We start from the raw sequence: 19,305 nt of genomic DNA on the forward strand, positions 1-19,305 counted from the left end.
TAAGGATGGGAAAGAACAAGAAAAAAGAGGATGTTGCCAAGAAGTCAAATTCAAAGGATCACATTCAACCCAAAAATGCAAAGAAGTTGGAGATTTTCCTCCTTGGTGAAGTTTCCAAGTGACAAATGAAGCCATGCAACTCCAACTTAGGACTCTAAACCAAAGTGCTCGGTGGGAGACACCCTACCATGGTAACATTGTTTCAATTTTATCTCTTGTTTATAGACTTTGAATTATTTGCTTTCTTGTGATATAATGAGTAGTTTAGGTTTGGTTTGTTAATTTTGATTTGAATACGTTAAGTTACTTGTGGACCATGAAACTATGCTGGTTTGAGTGATTTGGGTTGGTATGTTGATATGCTAAGGGTAGGAACCTTAATTTTGAAGAGAAAAGAATTTTCTGAAACAGGGTTTCTGTGCGCACGCACCAACTTGTGCGTGCGCACAAAACTGTGTTTTTTGCTACCTGTGCGGCCACACACACCTGTGCGTCCGCACACAACTTAATGTGCCCTCTGGTTGCAGCACCAGCACAGCTTGTGCGTGTGCGCTGCCTTGTTTTCTCTGACTTGTGCGTTCACACAGCTGTGTGAGTACGCACACCACCCCTCTCATACTTCATATGTGCGGCTGCACAGACGTGTGCGCCCGCACACAACATGATAGCCCCTCTGGTGGAAGCGAAGGAACAGCTTGTGCGCATGCTCAACCTCCCCTGTTTCTAACCCCTGTGCGTGCGCACGGACCTGTGTGCGCACGCGCACATGCCTTTGTCCCCAAGTATAAAAAAAAAAGAGAGAGAGAGAGCCTGTCTGTGTGATCGCACGTCTTTGTGCGTCCGCACGTCCTTACGCAACCTCTCTGGTCGCAGCGATCCCATGCTGTGTGCGTTCGCAGCCTTTCTTAGTTGCGCTCTCTGTGCGTCCGCATAGGCCCTTGTGCGTCTGCACGCGATGCATTCTGGGCAATAACAGGACAACTTGCCCTATTGAGAGGCAGCTTTCTTCTTTTCTTTTTTCTTCTTTGCTGATCTCTCTCTCTCTTGTCTGCCCAGCCCTGCTGGTCCCGACCACCGGCGCCATCAGCCCACCGCTGGCGACCTCTCTTTCTCTCTTTCTCTTACTCCTATTCTCTTTTCTTTCTTTCTTTTTTTCCCTTCTCCTTTCTCTATACACCACCGGTGAGTACTCTCTTCCGGTACTTCTTTTTCGGGTGAACCTAAACGCCGTGATTTCGTGGTGGCTATAAGGAGTGCCATTGTTTCTCCCTCACTCTTGTCCTATTCAACCTTTATATCTTAGGTTCTTATTTTTCTTTTCTTTTTATGTTAATGTTTTTGCACTTTCTTTCATTTCTTTTATGTTGCTTAGATTTCATTAGTTGCTTTCTTTATTATTTCTTTGTATTGCAAAGTGTTGTTGCTTGATTGTTAGGATGGTTATGATCAAAATTTGAGCTTAATTGTGATGAACTTGCACATTGCATACCACATGTTCGATGAAATGCCTCAATAAACATTTTGTTTGATTCATATGACTTGGCCATCATATGTGCTCAATTTATCTCTTGCTAAGCATATTGTATGAATGGTGCACCTTCTATTATGATTTTTAATGGTGGAAATTGAGATCACCAATGCATTTCCTTGTTTGTTGATGTGAAACTTTAGTTGTAAATGCATTGTGTTGGTGTCATCTAGGTCTCAATGTTCATCTTGAAATTTCAATTGAGTAACCACTCTACGAATGTTCAACTTTTGATGATGTCTTGATCAAACATCTTTTGGGCTTCCAATTGAGAACATTGTATGTGTGATTACCACTTTTTGAGGATTAACAATGGACAATTCCCTTTTGGTGCTTGCTTGAAGTTGTTTGCATTTCTCTGTTCTATATTTGCAACTTGAGCACTAAATCGTGAAGCTTTGAGCTGTGAATTGCCTTAAGGGTGTGATTGCCGTGATATCCGGCCGGTGTGTGTGTTCCAACCGCGCACATCATTAGAATATACACACCGTGTTTCTTGCAAATCACACTACTTCTATAAGCTCTTTTAACATTGTTAATGCTTCCTCATTGATTTTACTTTATTGTTGCCCTATGATCTCGAAGTTCTTTTATTTGTATTTTCAGGATGCGGAAGAAGGGTAAGAAACCGGTTACTTCACCAGTTGAGCAAACTACCGCTCGCCCTCCTGACATTTGGTGGGATCACCAAGGCCATAGACCGGATACCTTGGTTAACCGGAGAGCCGACTCTCAATACAAGGCTATTAAGAAGCGTACAATCCATTGGGAGCGGTCGTTGAAGGTTCCAAGCTAATACAAGGCGACTATCCACCAAAGGATTGCCTCGCTTCGTTGAAACTTTCTCGAGCGAGAACCCATTGAAGTCAATGAGACTATGGTGCGGGAATTTTTTGCAAACTACCAAGCTTGGGAAGCGACGTCAGTCTTCTTTCGGGGAAAGATGTTGGATACATCCAATCAAGCTCTAGAAGCTATTCTGGACATCCTCCACATTCCACTTGAGAAAGATGAATATTCCAAGATAAAGGTAGATGTCTTCAAGGGAAGAGTATCTCTGAAAATAGGCCATCCTTGTGTATCTTGGGAGTATAGCAAAGGGAGGAATTCTGTTTCCACTGGTATTGCATACTCTGATTTGAATGCTAAAGCTCGTATATGGCATCAGATTGTGGCGGAATACATCATCTCGAGCACCCACATTACCCATGTGAGATTTAGGACTTCTTTGCTACTTTGGGCTATTATGCAAGGGAAGCATATAGCCATCTTGCCTTTATTGCACAAATCGATTTGAAAATTGGTTGAGAAGAAGAATATCAACATTCTATTTTCGTCGATGGTGATGCGCTTAGCAAACACAGCAGGGGTAGAGAGGCGACCAATGGACATTATATTCTGGATTCCTAGAGGCAACAAGTTCATTCTAAGGGGTGATTTGGAAAGATCAACAAACACTACACCCTCCAAGAGAAAGACACCCACAGCACTACCATCAACTCTACCAACTTCATCAACTACTTTACCCTTTCTCCGACCTCTTCAAGATCTATTCCGAGACCTCTTGCACGATATCCACCATATGGAGCATGTTGAGCGCAAACATTTTGAGTGGATAGCGGCAAAGCTAGAAGGAAGGGACCCTGGCCCGATTCCTAGAGCTTCATCCGAGCTAGCTGGAGAGGAGCATGATGCAGTTGACCATCCCACTCATTAGTCCACCAGCTGAAGGTGGCCCCTCTTCATCCTCCCAGATCGTGAGTATGCACAGAGGACCGTGCACAAATTAAGTATGGGGGAGGATCAATGACTTCAAGGGGAGTAAAAAATTTCTCTCATAAAGACACTTTGCAATATTTCTTGTAATATTTTTTCTTGTTTCTTGTAGTACTTTTTCTCCATTTTTTTAGTAGCTTTATTTCTATTGCATCTTGTTTGGTTTTTTGTAAATATTTCTTTATCGTTTATGGATAGTTAGTAGTTAATATTTGCATGTTGCATGATAGAGTGAATAAGTTGGTGAAACACTGATGCCGGTGGAAATTTGTCTCTCAACAAATCTCCTTTCGGCAAGTGTACCGAATTTGTCGTCAAGTAAAAACTCACAATAGAGTGAGGTCGAATCCTACAGGGATTGATTGATCAAGCAACTTTAATTAGAAGAATGTTCTAGTTGAGCGAATCTAGAATTTGGGTTCAGAGTTGCAGAAAATAAAATGGCGGGAATGTAAATAACAGAAAAGTAAATGCTAGAATTAAAGGACTGGAAGTAAATGACTGAAATTAAATTGCAGAATTTTAAATGGGAATGAGGGATTTGCTCATAAAAGTAAATGGCAGAAATTAAAGAGAATGGGTAGATCAGAGATGGGGAGTTCATTGGGCTTAGGAGATGTTGCAATTCTCCGGATCAAGTTCATTTTCATCTCTTCCTCAATCAATGCACTCATTGATCTCCTTGGCAATCTTAAGTGATTGAATTACAATTTCTTCCAATTCAATCTCTCAAATCTTGATCAATAGCCAATTCCTTGGTCAATTGCTCATGAGAAGAGATGAAGTATGGTCACTGATTATACCACATGCATTTCCCAAATCAAGTATTGAGAGGGTTATAGTCACATACCCATCCAAACCCAATTTGGTCCATCATGAGAAAGCAATTCTAGCTTGATCTCTTCATTCCTCTTTCAAGGTTCAAAAGAGATCCAAGTTTGAATAGCTTCTCTTCCAAGATAACTACTCAATTGGATGAAGATCGAAAGCTTTCAAGTAAAATCAAGAGAAAAGATAGAAGAAGAATAATGAAAATTAGTATTGATCCATCAAATTACAACAGAGCTCCCTAACCCAATGAAAGGGATTTAGTTGTTCATAGCTCTAGAAAATGAAAATAAAGACGGAGAATACATCATAGAACTAGAAATTGCAGAGAAAGTAAAATACAGAGAGTAATTCCCTTTTTCCAACTTCCAGAACTCCTTTATCAATTAGAAGCTACTCCTATATATACTACTCTTCTCAGCTTCTAGTTTGCTCTTCAAGTCTTAGGCCTTTGGATCTTGAATTTGAAGCATTTCTTTTCTTCATTTGGGCTTGGCTTTACTTGTAGAGAGAAAGTGCTAAGTGGGCAGAGACTTTAGCTCAGGGCGTTCGGAGTGTTAACATTTAGTGAAAGTATAAGTTCAAGAACGTTAGTGACACTTAACATTTTCACTAACGTTCCAATGTACCCCTTTGCCTCACGTTAGAGCCCATGTTAACTAGGTTAACGTGGCTTCTAACGTGGCCTTGCCAACCTTCAAGAACGTTAGTGACACTCAACATTGTCACTAACGTTCCAGTGTGCCCCTTTTTGCTTCACGTTAAAGCCCACGTTAACTAGGTTAACGTGGCTTCTAACGTGGCCTTGCCAAACTTCGAGAACGTTAGTGACACTCAACATTGTCACTAACGTTCCAATGTGCCCCTAGATCTCACATTAGAGTCCACGTTAACTAGGTTAACGTGGCTTCTAATGTGGCCATTCTTAGCCATCCCAACATTAGTGACAATGTTGAGTGTCACTAATGTTGGCTCATCATTCATTCCTCATCGTTAGCTTCCACGTTAACTAAGTTAATGTGGAAGTTAACGTGGCTCCTTGGGGGTTGTGTGGTTGCTTCCAACATTAGTGACGATGTTGAGTGTCACTAACGTTGTCGACAACTCTCACTTCTTACGTTAGCTCCCACGTTAACCAAGTTAACGTGGAAGTTAACGTTGTGTGTTGCATCCTTAGGCCAATGTTAGTGACAATGTTGAATGTCACTAACATTGGCTTCTCTTCCCCCTTTAAGGTTAGAGGCCACGTTAACTAGGTTAACGTGGGCTCTAACGTGGCCACTGATGAGTGTTTGCCAACGTTAGTGACAATGTTAAGTGTCACTAACGTTGGCTCAACTTCCCTTCTCCACGTTAGAGTGCACGTTAACTTAGTTAACGTGACTCTTAATGTGGGCAATGATGGCTTTGAGAGTGTTATTGGCAATCACTTTTCTCATTAATCTTGCAAGTTACCTCTCTTTCCTTTCTTCCTTTGGTCCTGAAATCAAGCAATAGAGTGCATCAAAGTTCTAGTCCAAATCATGGGTAATGCAGCATACAATTTGTCACTAAATTCATGCAAAATCCTCATGAAATAATGTAAAATGCACAATGTATACTTGAATCAAGGTGTAGGTGAATATTTACCCAAAACTAGCTTATTTCCTAAAGAAATGCATGAAACTACCCTAAAAACAGTAAAGAAAAGGTCAGTGAAACTAGCCAATATGCCCTGGCATCACAACACCAAACATAAAGCTTGCTTGTCCCTAAGCAAGTACTGGAACAAGAGAATGATGAATGGAATATCCAGAGGAATGAGTCATTCTTGTGGAAGTCATATCACTGATTTTATGGTGGTTTCATGCATAGCAACTTAGGTTCATTCCTGGCTTTCAGACCTTTATCATGTCTTAAAACACTCACTTTGCTTACATCCCATGAGACTTTTATTCATTGGTCCCTTTATTGTTATTTCAGAACTTATTGGTGTTCTTAGGCTAAGTGCTCTGTAAGGGGGCAACTTTTTAAGATAAGCTTTCAGCCAACACTCCCGAACCAGTTGGTTCAAGGTGCTAGGTGTTGAAGCACCCCTAAGGACTTACTCCCTCAAGTCTCTCCCCCATACATACACACCACAGGCATATAGTTCATTTATTTTCTTTCTTGAGACCTTGGTGTCCAGCACCTCTTTGGGTTACTAAATGCTCTGTGGTGAGGGTTACTCTTGATAGTGGATTTTCAGCTAATAATCCCGGGTTAGTTAACCCAAGTTACCAAGTGATAAAGCACCCCTGAGAGCTTATTCATCCAAGTAGATCCCTCACACAGGAGCACCACAAACACTTGTCTCAAGGTCCAAACCATTGGTGCCTAGCCTTATTGCTTACTCTTTTTCTTTTGTTTTTCACTTCCATTGTTCTTTCCCTTTTCTCTTATTAGGATCTTGTTATTAACTTAGTCTCATGGGTATATCCAAAGTCAAGTATTCAGGATAGATAGTTATCCTCCTAGCCTTGTGGTTGAACCAACTTAGCTAACTTATGACTACCCCAAAGATTCATGAATGCACTTCCACATTATGAACTCTACTCTGGTCTTTTAAAAAAATAAACATTCTCTTCTTCATTTGATTTAAAATGGACAAGCTTACAAGTAAATAAGGGAAAGATGCAGTGACATTTAAACCAGAAATCATGGACCTATTCAGAAAGAAAACTTAAAAGACAGAATTTAAAAAGTTTAAACATAACATGGAAGCAGGTTCTATTTCACACAAGATCTTCCTTATTTAAAGCATAGAAAACGATGTTCACACAACATGGCATAGTGTAGCTGATGCATATTACTAGTCATGTAGTTCAACTTGGCTTGAGTGTTCACATAGAACTCCTCCCTATGTAGTTGCCTTCCTTCATTGAGTACACTGAACTCATTGAAAGTTTTTGTTTGGGCTATCTGCCGCTGGTTGAGTTCTTGCAAGTGCTTCTCTTGAAGTTCTTGTCTCTCATTCACTTGGTTGATGGCTTGAGTGAGCCTGGAGTAGTGTTCCTGCTGTTGCTCTATTTGTTGTTTTTGCCATGCTTCCTGTTGGCTCAGCCAGTTGGTTTGAAGGTTCAGTATTTGCTCTTGTCCTTCCATATGTCTCATCCCCAAATCCTTAATGGCTCTTAGAAGGTGACTCATGTTCAAGTTGGCTGGATCAGAATACTCTCCTTGTTGATATTCTTCCTGATGAAGTTCCTCTTGGTGAACTCTTTCTTTTGCTTTTGGTTTTCCTATTTGTGGTCTTCTTTGTTGTTGAGCAGGTGTAGTATAAACCAATCGCTCGAGTGTAACTGGCCTCCCTGGGTTTACCCAGTCTGGATTGCTGTCCTCAAATATTACCTTGGCCTTGTTGCATAAGCGGAGAATGGTGCTGGGGTACCAGAGCCTGGCACCTGAATCAACCTTCTCAGCCGAAGTTCACATTGATTTCCCCACCCTGTATTAAGCAATGCACCATAGTAGCTCGATTGATGTTTACCTCTGAATTATTTACAGCTGGTAGAATGGACCTCCTCACAAGTTCAAACCACCCCTTGGCTTCAGGGCTCAGGTCTCCTCTCTTGATGAACTTGGGTCTCCCATCTGTGTACCTCTCCCAGTCAGCTGCTATAACACAGATGTCTGCCACTATCTCTGAGAGCTCATTATTATCAGGGCTTCTACTTATCCTTGCCTAATAACTTTCCTCTTCAAAACGAGGTGATTTCTGTAATGACCCAACTTCCAATACGTCATGATCGTACCAAAAGTAAGGCATTACTGACCTGTTTTCCTTATTAACTATTTACTATTAAGCCTTTAGTTCGATATCGCGATTCGATTTTAGTAAAAATACCAGAAATTTTTGTTTTTGTTAATTAAAATCATATAGCAAACATCACCAAGTAATAATAATCACATAATTATTAATAATAGTAATATTATACAAAAGAATTTAAATAGAATTCAGGTACAACTCCTATCCCTCTGTATAAAATAAAAACTAAAGCTTCAAAGGCGAGGGAATTCTATGAAAGAAACTCAAGTCATAAACTTAGCTCGTAAGCAAGTTCTATAATTGCCCGCAGCTCCAAACAGAGTCTTCGAACCTGTGTCACTGAAAGGGCGGAAGATTTTGGGGTGAGAACAAACCACACGTTCTCAGTAGGGAATGGGAATGCCGTAAAAGTAATGAAATAAAATGCAAATAATTAACATACTCAAGAAAACTATATTTCATCCTAAATCCAAAAGCCTTTTTAAAAGTTTTTCCTAGATAGTATGAATGATCAAACTGTTCCAAGCATAGGTTCATTAAGTCTGCTGAACCAGTTTAGCTTTTCATACTTTTCTAAACCAAAAATATAAACCAAACACAGTCTTCAGTCCATCTCGTAATTAACCACGGCCCTAGGCCCAAGCAACTTAATCAACAACCAAATCATTACAATCCAACCAATTTTCAGTCACAAACACAAGTAAGAAGGTTCAAACACAACCAAGCAGTTATATCAAGTAAAGCAATTAGCAATTAAACATAAATATTCACATAGGCAAACCAATTATAATATGCACACCCAAACAATGTCATATAAATGCATATGATGCATGCCTGTCCTATTGGCCATGAGCTCATGCGTCGGTTATGTTGCCAGACCCGACTCGGATAAGCGGGATTCAACCACCATCCTTATCCGTAGGTTCCACAAGCAAGCGGGACTAAACCACCATCCTTGCCCGGAACACACAAGCGGGATTTAAACCACCGTCCTTGCCAAATAATTTATCAATATGTGAGCGGGACAAAACCACCATCCTCACTGCAGGCGGGACAAAACCACCATCCCTGCATAACAGTTTACGCACTGAGCAAGCGGGACTATACCACCATCCTTGCCAGGCCTCATCATATTCTCAATAACATCCACAGTCAATCAGACTCAAAATCTTATTTCAAAAAAATCATTCTTGGCCCACTTTCAAATTACAAATGTATTCAGTTCACATCTTGCCAAGAACCACTTTTCTTAAGTAAATTTTCTTTTCAAAACTTTCAAACAACTTCATAACCAAGCCAGATTCAAAATCTCTTCTGAAAGACTCATAATCACTCATTTTCAAATCATTCGCTTCATCACTTTGAAATCAAGAGTTATTAATCAACAACCTTGGCAAGGACTGAAGACTTTAGGGAAGAATAACCTGCCTCATTTACTAAACTCTTCAGAAATTCTCGGAATCATAGTTGCTTAAGTTGAGATAAATTAAAGTAAAGATTTAAAATCAAAACCAAAGCATGTAAGCCAAGAGTTCTGAACCAGTTTCAAAACCAAAATTATTTAAGTCCAAGAAAAAAACCCAATTTCTTTTCATTCTTAAATCAGAAACTCTCCCAAAGGTACTTCTTTAACCAAACTTCAAAACATAGGCCCCTTCATATTTAAATCAATCAGGTAACATGAACTTTTATTAAACAGTTTAACTCAAAACACCAATTTCTTAATAAATCAAGAACCAATTAGAACCTCTCAAGTCCAAATCTTTTTCTAAATCATATTTTAAAACAGAATCTGGATTTTTATGAAAATTTCGGCAGCATCTCCCCTAAAACTCGGACTTAACCACCCTTACGGGTTCCCTCTTTCTCAACAAGTGTCCCCCTGTCCTCAACAACTACCAAATAAGAGGTTCTCAAATCAATCATAAAATTCACAATTTACAATAGCCAACAGTTCGGTCATAACCCACAATTCCCACATAACCCATTAATTCAACTTTCACCTCATCAATTCGTAACTAACTTTCACTTATCATAGGATTCTTTCAAAATTAAACTCAACAAACTAGTATTCCAAGAAACTTGGTGTTGAGGTAATTTGGTCACAATAAAAACTTGTACCATCTCTCTTAAAATTCTGTTATTGTTTCCTAAGAAAATGCAGAAAAACAGCAGCAAGTAGTAAGTTTGATAAATTCCTTAAAAATCCAGTTTCCACCCAATGCCTTTCAAAATTCACGACCTCAAACAAGACTCTTTTAGCTTTTTATTGAATTAAATTCCAGATTAATACCATGTCATATGAAAAAGTTATGAAGTGACAAACACAGCCAGGCCATTTAGAATTCGGTTTCCAAAATCCAGTGAGTTATCCATACTCTTTTCAATATATCTACTTGGTTAAATAGGATATTGACATGAAATTTAAAATGAAGATTGTGGACACAGGAAGCTTGAAAATTCCGTTGGTTTCAGCTCAAATACTTACCATAATTGAAAGTTAAGTGAGTTGGAAGTTGGTGCTTCTGCAGTAAAGAAACAGAATTTTCTGCAGAAACCATCAATCTTCAAAAATTCATTTCTCCCAAAATACTCATCAATAAATTCTGAATTTTTTATGAGATGCTCAAAACACAGTAACGTTTCATGAAAAAATAGTTTCATTCAAGTATATGAGCTGGGATGCTCCCAGAAATTGATTCTTTCTACTGTCATGCATGCAGAAATTCTGCCTTAAGCATTTTCAACAACCTTACTTATCAAAAACCAAATTTGAACTTATAACCCTTCCAAAATTACACGTTTAACCTCTTTCCAGTTATTCAAAATTATCTTCATTGCCAACACAGCCCAAGAACCCAAAATCAATAATTCCCACGATGTCAAGTACTTAAGCATCATTAAACCTTTTCTTTTCTACACTATGCCAAGCATAATTTTCCATATACACTCATCATCATTCAAACACACAATAACTCATCAATTCATACCAGCAAGCTCAGCAACAAAAGTAACACCATTTATTCTATCCCTTACAACATTCAGTACGCACAATCATCAAATCAATCACCAACTACAGTTATAATTCAACTCAATTCCATCCATATCAGAGAAAACAATATCAATTACAACTTTAGACACTCACAACAAAGCCCAAAGACATTCACTGCCACATTTAATTCCAGTCACAGCTCAAAATATTCACAACAACTAACAAATTTCAAATGCATTTCAGGTCATTCATGACAATTAAGAAATTCTAAAGCATTGTTAACCATTTGCACTTATTCAAATAACTTGGTGGGCATTCTAAATTAAAAACGTTAAATCCCCTACCTCAAAGTCGAAACTCGCAAAAATCACTAAACGCAGCTGCTCCATTAGCAGTTTCCAGCATCTATTTCCATGGCAGCAATAATGACAAAGTTACACGCCTCCTCTCCTCTCCGATCTGGGATTCCAGAAGTAGCAGCCATTTTCAAACAGAACCAGCAGCATCGTGAGGTGGTCACGGCAGCAATCAGAAACGGTGAATTCAAATAGGATAATAGTAAAAATTCTGTAAACTCCATGCTAACTCAAATTGAAGCAAGAGCCAGAATGCCTTACCTCAATTAGACAATAATAACAGAACGAGGAAACGGCGGCAGCAGGAGCATTAACTGGAATAATAGCAGTCTCATTTTCTTAAGGCAGCGACGATGGTTGCAACAGGACAAAGGATTTGAATCGAATAGGAAGCAAGAGCAAACACAACTCTGGAAAATTCAGGACAAGGAATGTACTAAAAAGTTAAATCGTTAACAAGGATGGCAGTGACAAAGGAAGTGTGTAAATGGAACAGAATCAAATAAAGTAATAGACCAGAGCCAGAACAGCAACTCCGGTGGTCTTCTCCAGCAACAAGGACGACAGTTTGGCTTACCATCTTCAGCAGCGGCGTGGATTGGCGGCGATGGACCTTCAGTGGCAGCAAGATAGCAACATCCGTAGTAGCTCCGTCGTGACTGGCGCGAAATAGAGGCTCTGCTCCTCAGTGGCGTCTTCTCCATCAATGGCGACTTGGACCACAGGAACCTAGGCAGTGGCGACGGCAACCACCACGGCGTGTTCACAGCTCCTCCCTCATCTCTGTCTTCCTCAATGACGGGGCGGACTCCAAGGTTGCGGCAGGAAGATCGACGACGTTCGGTCTCTATAGCGATGGCGGTGAGATGCCGGTGATGGCGAGCTACACTGCGGCTGGGTTCGACGACTCCTCTTCTTCCTCGCGTCGTCCCTGGCTCATGGCACTCTCTCTTCTCGAACGAGTCTGTTCGACAGCAGCGGCAAGGAGCACGATGGTACTTCATCCGCTTCTCTCTGCAACGGTGTTGGCGGCGTGTCCCAGGACGGCGACAGTGACGGTGAACAATCCTCGCTTCCTCTCTTTCCCTCAGCTCTCTCAGAAGTCCTCCCCTATTTTGTGTGTGTGCTGTTTACGTTGAAGGTGATGAAAGGGGGGTGTGGGCTGCGTTTCAAAGGCTGGGGAAAGGGGAAAAATTAGGGTTAGGTTTTCTCAATTTGGGAAATTAGGGTTTTTGAGTTTGATTTGGGAATTAGGGTTAAAAATTAGGATTTTATAAAAGAATATGGATAGATATGAATAGATATTTTGATAAAATTGAATAGTAGAGTAATTTTAGAATCAAATATACTTTATCAAAAATATTTAGGAACATTATTTATCAACATATGGCTAAGTTCAATCAATTATTTCTAATTTACATTATAAAATGAACAAGTTAATTATATTTTGTAAAGTACAATTTAAATTCAAATATCAATTTTCTAGATTAAATCATACAAATCTCTATTATTTTTCTATCTCTGAAAATAATTAATTATAATAAAAATTGTACATAAATATTAATTGAATTAAACTTAAAGTATTTATAAATATCAATCTAATCATTTTTAATAAAATCATTTTCTAGGAGTTCAAATAATAACATAATTCATTCAAAATAGAATTTATTTAAATTAAATTATACAATTCTTCTTATTTTTCAATTATCAAAATTATAATTTCAATTATACTAAATATCTAATAAAGAATATATAAAAATTCTAATTAATTTAAACTTCAATTATCATGAAACTCCATTTAATTACCTTTAGTAAAATAATTTTCTTAAAATAAAATTATCAACAAATAAAATAAATCACAAATAACTATTTTATTTGATTTTCAAAAACTAGAGTTGTTACATTCTACCCACCTTAGAAAAATTTTCGCCCTCGAAAATTGTTATAAGAAAATAAATTTAAACTCAAATCAAAGAAAACGGAATCTATGAACAAAAATATAAGCATGGTCAAGAATGAAGATTCGGAAATAGTCAGAAAAGTAATTAGATTTACAAGCAAGGAAAGGTATACAAAAACAATAAGTTAAGGTTGAAAGATAAGCAAGTTATATGCTGACGAGGAAATCCAAAACAAGGAATTCAAATGAAAACAATGAAGAGATAACACAAGTTCACGTGGCACGAATAAAGGTTATACGTCGAATCAAAGCTAACTTCACAAACTCTAACGCTCCCAAACCCCGTGAATCACATTACCTATTCTTCTATTTCGTCTATGGTAACCCATTAGTAGTCCCATATACATAAATCATTAGTATTAAGTTGGCCAGACCTAATACCATGAAGTATGAAATGGTAACCTAACAGCATTAATCATCAGACAGTCATGCATATAAAACTCAAACTCTTGTTATCATAACAAGTCACAAAGTATGACAGACACTCAGAGTATGCAGTGAAGCAAAGTCAGTCCATTCCCAAGGCTCTAACAGGAACGAACTGCTCTGATACCATATTGTAACGACCCAACTTCCAATACGTCATGATCGTACCAAAAGTAAGGCGTTACGGACCTGTTTTCCTTATTAACTATTTACTATTAAGTCTTTAGTTCGATATCGCGATTCGATTTTAGTAAAAATACCAGAAATTTTTGTTTTTGTTAATTAAAATCATATAGCAAACATCACCAAGTAATAATAATCACATAATTATTAATAATAGTAACATTATACAAAAGAATTTAAATAGAATTCAGGTACAACTCCTATCCCTCTACATAAAATAAAAACTAAAGCTTCAAAGGCGAGTGAATTCTATGAAAGAAACTCAAGTCATAAACTTAGCTCGTAAACAAGTTCTATAATTGCCCGCAGCTCCAAACAGAGTCTTCGAACCTGTGTCACTGAAAGGGTGGAAGATTTTGGGGTGAGAACAAACCACACGTTCTCAGTAGGGAATGGGAATGCAAGGTGTGGATGGAAGGTGTGGATTGCAAGGATTGTTGCTTGATGGACAGTTGGGGTTGTGTATGAAGGAAAGACAAGGATCATCACTTAATGAGAGTGATTGGTTCGGTCTTCAAGGGTCTTCTTTCTCCAATGTTGCATGGCAGCGTTTCCCCATGTGTTCCCTCTTGAGACATGTGTGTAGTGCTCTTCATTAAGTGGTGAAATCTCCCCCATTTAATTGTCCAACCAATCCCTTTTTATGCTTCTTTTCCTTTCCTATAAAGATTTAAAATAAGGAAATTAATATCATAAAAATCAAACTCTACGGCTAGAATAATAAATAGAAGAAAAAGAGTTTATTTATTTATGAATTTCAACTAACTAACTACTTGTGTATCCTTATGCATTTTGGTGGCACCATGGGGTGACACCAAACTTAGTTTGAAGCAATGTGATGAAAAGTTTTGTTCAAAGCTCCCAAGACTAGCATGCATCTTGGTTTTCTTTGAACACCAAACTTGTTCTTCACTATATACTGCATGATAAAGATTTCACCAAGTGTTTGTCAAGTTTGGGTTGAAATTCATAAACATTGATTTATTCATTATTTTAAAAACATATAAAACATGGGTTGCCTCCCATGAAGCGCTTCTTTAGCGTCACTAGCTTGACGTTTTTCCTTCATCAGGGTGGTTGGTAGTGCTTAAAGTCCTCTCCTCTTGCTGTGGACTTATATCCATTGGTTGGATCAATGATCTCCACATGTTCCAGGGAAAGAACTCTGTTGATAGTGAAGACCTTGGGTAACTGAGATGGTACAGTGGGGAGATTAGGGGGAATATCTGGGAAGTAAGCTGAGACAACTCTATCCCCTGGAGAGAAGTCTTCCGTAGGGATTTTCTTGTTCCTCCACCTCCTTGGTACCTTCTTCTTTGTTTCTTTTGATGTTGCCTTCCCCTTGGTGACCTCTTTTTCTAAAGGAGTTGTGGTGCTGTCTTCACCTGCCTCTAGAGGTTTAGGTTCCTCCAACTTTTCCTTGAGCTGTGGCAATTGCTGTTTTCCTTGTTTATCTATTAAGGGGATCTCAGAATGAACTGGCTGTGCCTCAGTGCTTGTTTCCTTGTCCTCTTGATCTGTTTCTTGTGAGAGTTTGAAAACATTGAAGCTGAGTCGTTCATCATGGATTCTCAATATTAGCTCCCCTTTCTCTACATCGATAAGTGCTCTGGCCGTAGCTAGGAATGGTCTTCCCAATATGATTGGATGAGTGTGACTCTCTTCCATGTCCAGGATGACAAAGTCTGTTGGGAGAAAGTATTTCCCAACCTTTAGCAACACATTTTCCACCACTCCTATTGCTTGCTTTTGAGTTTTGTCAGCCAGTCTAATGATTACATCTGTGGGTATTATCTCATTGATCTGTAGCCTCTTCGCCAGGGATAAGGGCAGTAAGTTGATGCTGGCCCCCAAATCACATAGTGCTCTATCGAACATAGTTTCACCTATGGCACAAGGGATGTGAAAACTCCCTGGGTCTCTTCTTTTTGTTGGCAACTCAGGTTGAATAAGGGCACTACATTCCTTGTTCATCACTATAGTCTGGCCTCCTTTGAGTGAGCTTTTCTTGGGAAGAAGTTCCTTCATATACTTGATGAACGCAGGCATTTGTTGAATTGCCTTGATGAATGGTATGTTTACATGCAGAGATACAAACAAGTCTAGGAACCTTGAGTATATTCTCTTTCCCATAGCACCATTGAGCAGTTGAGGGAAGGGTGCATAGAGCTTCAGCAGCTCTTGTTGTGAGATTTCTGGTTCTTGGTGATCTCTATCCTCCTTCTTTGTTGAGTTGTCTTCAGGTTGTTTGCAAAGTTTGCCTTGCTTGTCTTCAGTCTCTTGATCACTCGCAGTGACCATTTTGCAATCTTCCCATCTTACTTTCTTTGCTTCTCCTTTGGGGTTTTTCTCCGTGTCACATGGGAAGCTATCAGTAGGTTTGGGAATTTTCTTAGCTAAATATCCCACCTGGAATTCCAGCTTCCTGATGGTCTCTCCCTGGTTCTTAATATTGGCTCGCACCTCCCCTTTGAACACCTTATTTTCTTGAATCTCTTGGCATATTCCTTCAAGTAAGGCTTCAATCTTAGAGATCTTGTCATCAATTGATGAGTGATTCGGAGCAGATGTGCTATTTTGGTTTTGATAGGCGTGTGGAGAAGTGTTGTTGTGGGGGTGTTGAGATGTCCTCTGTGTGAATTGCTGGTGAGCTGCATTGTTGTTGGAGTTGTAACGTCTCTGGTCTTGGTTTTGATCTTGCTCACTTCCCCACCCAAAGTTTGGGTGGTTTCTCCATCCAGGGTTATAGGTCTTGGAGTATGGATCATAGTTTTTCCTTGGTGAATTCCCAATGTAGTTGGCTTGCTCCTGACTCCCCTCTGCTTCTCCATTCACTCCTTCTTGGGTTGTTGATGAAGTGGAGATTGCTGCTACTTGGTTCATCTCCATCTTCTTGGTGAGGTCAGCCAGCTGCTGGGTAATGAGCTTGTTTTGGGCCAACAGAGCATCTACATTGTTTAGCTCCATTACTCCTCTTGTGTTCCCTCTTTCGGAAGCATAGAAGTAGTCGTTCTCTGCTACTATTTCAATAACATCTATGGCTTCCTCAATAGTCTTCTTCTTGTTCAAAGATCCTCCGGATGAATGGTCTACGGCCTTCTTTGACTCACAAGAGAGTCCTTCATTGAAAATGTGCAGCTGCACCCATTTGTTGAACATATCTGGTAGGCACCTCCTTGTTAGGTCTTTAAACCTCTCCCATGCTTCATATAGAGTCTCACCATCTTGTTGCCTGAAAGTTTGGACCTCAGCTCTCAGCCTATTGATTCGTTGAGGAGGGTAAAATCTTGCTAAAAATTTGTTCACCACATCTTCCCAAGTTGTCAAGCTTTCCCTTGGGAAAGATTCCAGCCACTTGGCTGCTTTGTCCCTAAGTGAGAATGGAAATAGGAGCAGTCTATAAGCGTCAGGGTGAACACCATTAGACTTCACTGTGTCACATATTCTCAGGAAGGTGGTCAAATGTTGATTGGGGTCTTCTTGAACACCTCCTCTAAACGAAGAGTTGTTCTGAACAAGGGTGATGAGCTGTGGTTTAAGTTTAAAGTTGTTGGCATGGATTGTTGGCTTTTGGATGCTACTTCCACAATTGCCTGGGTTTGGATTGATGTAAGAGCCCAAAACTCTTCTATCCTCCCCAGCATGATTTGCTCTACCTCCTCCCCCATGGTTGTGATCCTCTTCTTCATGATGGTTTTCCATGTTGTCTTCCATGTTTGTTTCAAAGAATTCCTCTTCTTCCTCAGCACCAACCACTTGCTTTCCTCTTGCCTTCCTCCTTAATCTAAGGAAGGTCCTCTCAGGTTCAGAATCGAAGGAAGTTGAAGCCCCACTTCTTCTCCCTGTCATACAACCATCAAGTGCAAGCAAGAAAAGATAGGTGCAGAAAGTATTTGTGTCAGAATTATTGTTAGTTGTGGGTGATGCGATATATCAAACAGTTAGTAGGTTAGCAAACAAAATTGAAAATAACAAAGAAAAATAAAAGAGTAGAAGGGGAAGGGAAGAAGTTCAACTAAAACAAAAAGTAAATCACTCAAACAGAAAATGAAATTCACAAAAATAAAAATGCTCAATCTAGTGATCTTCCAATTTAATCATTGTTGATACACAATCAATCCCTGGCAACGGCGCCATAAACTTGATGCGGGTGGAAATTTGTCTCTCAACAAATCTCCTTTCAGCAAGTGTACCGAATTTGTCGTCAAGTAAAAACTCACAATAGAGTGAGGTCGAATCCCACAGGGATTGATTGATCAAGCAACTTTAATTAGAAGAATGTTCTAGTTGAGCGAATCCAAAATTTGGGTTGAGAGTTGCAGAAAATAAAATGGCGGGAATGTAAATAACAGAAAAGTAAATGCTAGAATTAAAGAACTGGAAGTAAATTACTGAAATTAAATTGCAGAATTTTAAATGGGAATGGGGGATTTGCTCATAAAAGTAAGTGGCAGAAATTAAAGAGAATGGGTAGATCAGAGATGGGGAGTTCATTGGGCTTAGGAGATGTTGCGATTCTCCGGATCAAGTTCATTTTCATCTCTTCCTCAATCAATGCACTCATTGATCTCCTTGGCAATCTTAAGTGATTGAATTACAATTTCTTGCAATTCAATCTCTCAAATCTTGATCAATAGCCAATTCCTTGGTCAATTACTCATGAGAAGAGATGAAGTATGGTCACTGATTATACCACATGCATTTCCCAAATCAAGTATTGAGAGGGTTATAGTCACATACCCATCCAAACCCAATTTGGTCTAGCATGAGAAAGCAATTCTAGCTTGATCTCTTCATTCCTCTTTCAAGGTTCAAAAGAGATCCAAGTTTGAATAGCTTCTCTTCCAAGATAACTACTCAATTGGATGAAGATCGAAAGCTTTCAAGTAAAATCAAGAGAAAATATAGAAGAAGAATAATGAAAATTAGTATTGATCCATCAAATTACAACAGAGCTCCCTAACCCAATGAAAGGGGTTTAGTTGTTCATAGCTCTAGAAAATGAAAATAAAGATGGAGAATACATCATAGAACTAGAAATTGCAGAGAAAGTAAAATACAGAGAGTAATTCCCTTTTTCCAACTTCCAGAACCCTTTTTCAATTCAAAGCTACTCCTATATATACTACTCTTCTCAGCTTCTAGTTTGCTCTTCAAGTCTTGGGCCTTTGGATCTTGAGTTTGAAGCAGTTCTTTTCTTCATTTGGGCTTGGCTTTACTTGCAGAGAGAAAGTGCTAAGTGGACAGAGACTTTAGCTCAGGGCATTAGGAGTGTTAACATTTAGTAAAAGTATAAGTTCGAGAACGTTAGTGACACTTAACATTTTCACTAACGTTCTAATGTACCCCTTTGCCTCACGTTAGAGCCCACGTTAACTAGGTTAACGTGGCTTCTAACGTGGCCTTGCCAAACTTCGAGAACGTTAGTGACACTCAACATTGTCACTAACGTTCCAATGTGCCCCTAGA

General features: G+C 39.2%; 1 protein-coding gene across 1 annotated transcript; it reads right to left on the reverse strand.

Moving 5' to 3' along the window:
• Positions 1-11,606: 11,606 nt before the first annotated feature.
• Positions 11,607-12,271, reverse strand: LOC110266911 (uncharacterized). Its single transcript, XM_088497933.1, has 2 exons — positions 11,845-12,271; positions 11,607-11,677 (listed from the first exon to the last, which is right to left on the reverse strand). The coding sequence occupies exons 1-2, from the start codon at positions 12,269-12,271 to the stop codon at positions 11,607-11,609; spliced, it is 498 nt and encodes a 165-aa protein (XP_088354059.1).
• Positions 12,272-19,305: the final 7,034 nt, after the last annotated feature.

This window comes from Arachis ipaensis, chromosome B9 (genome assembly GCF_059453495.1).
Source record: "Arachis ipaensis isolate K30076 ecotype BB chromosome B9, ASM5945349v1, whole genome shotgun sequence".
Classification (NCBI taxonomy): domain Eukaryota; kingdom Viridiplantae; phylum Streptophyta; class Magnoliopsida; order Fabales; family Fabaceae; genus Arachis; species Arachis ipaensis.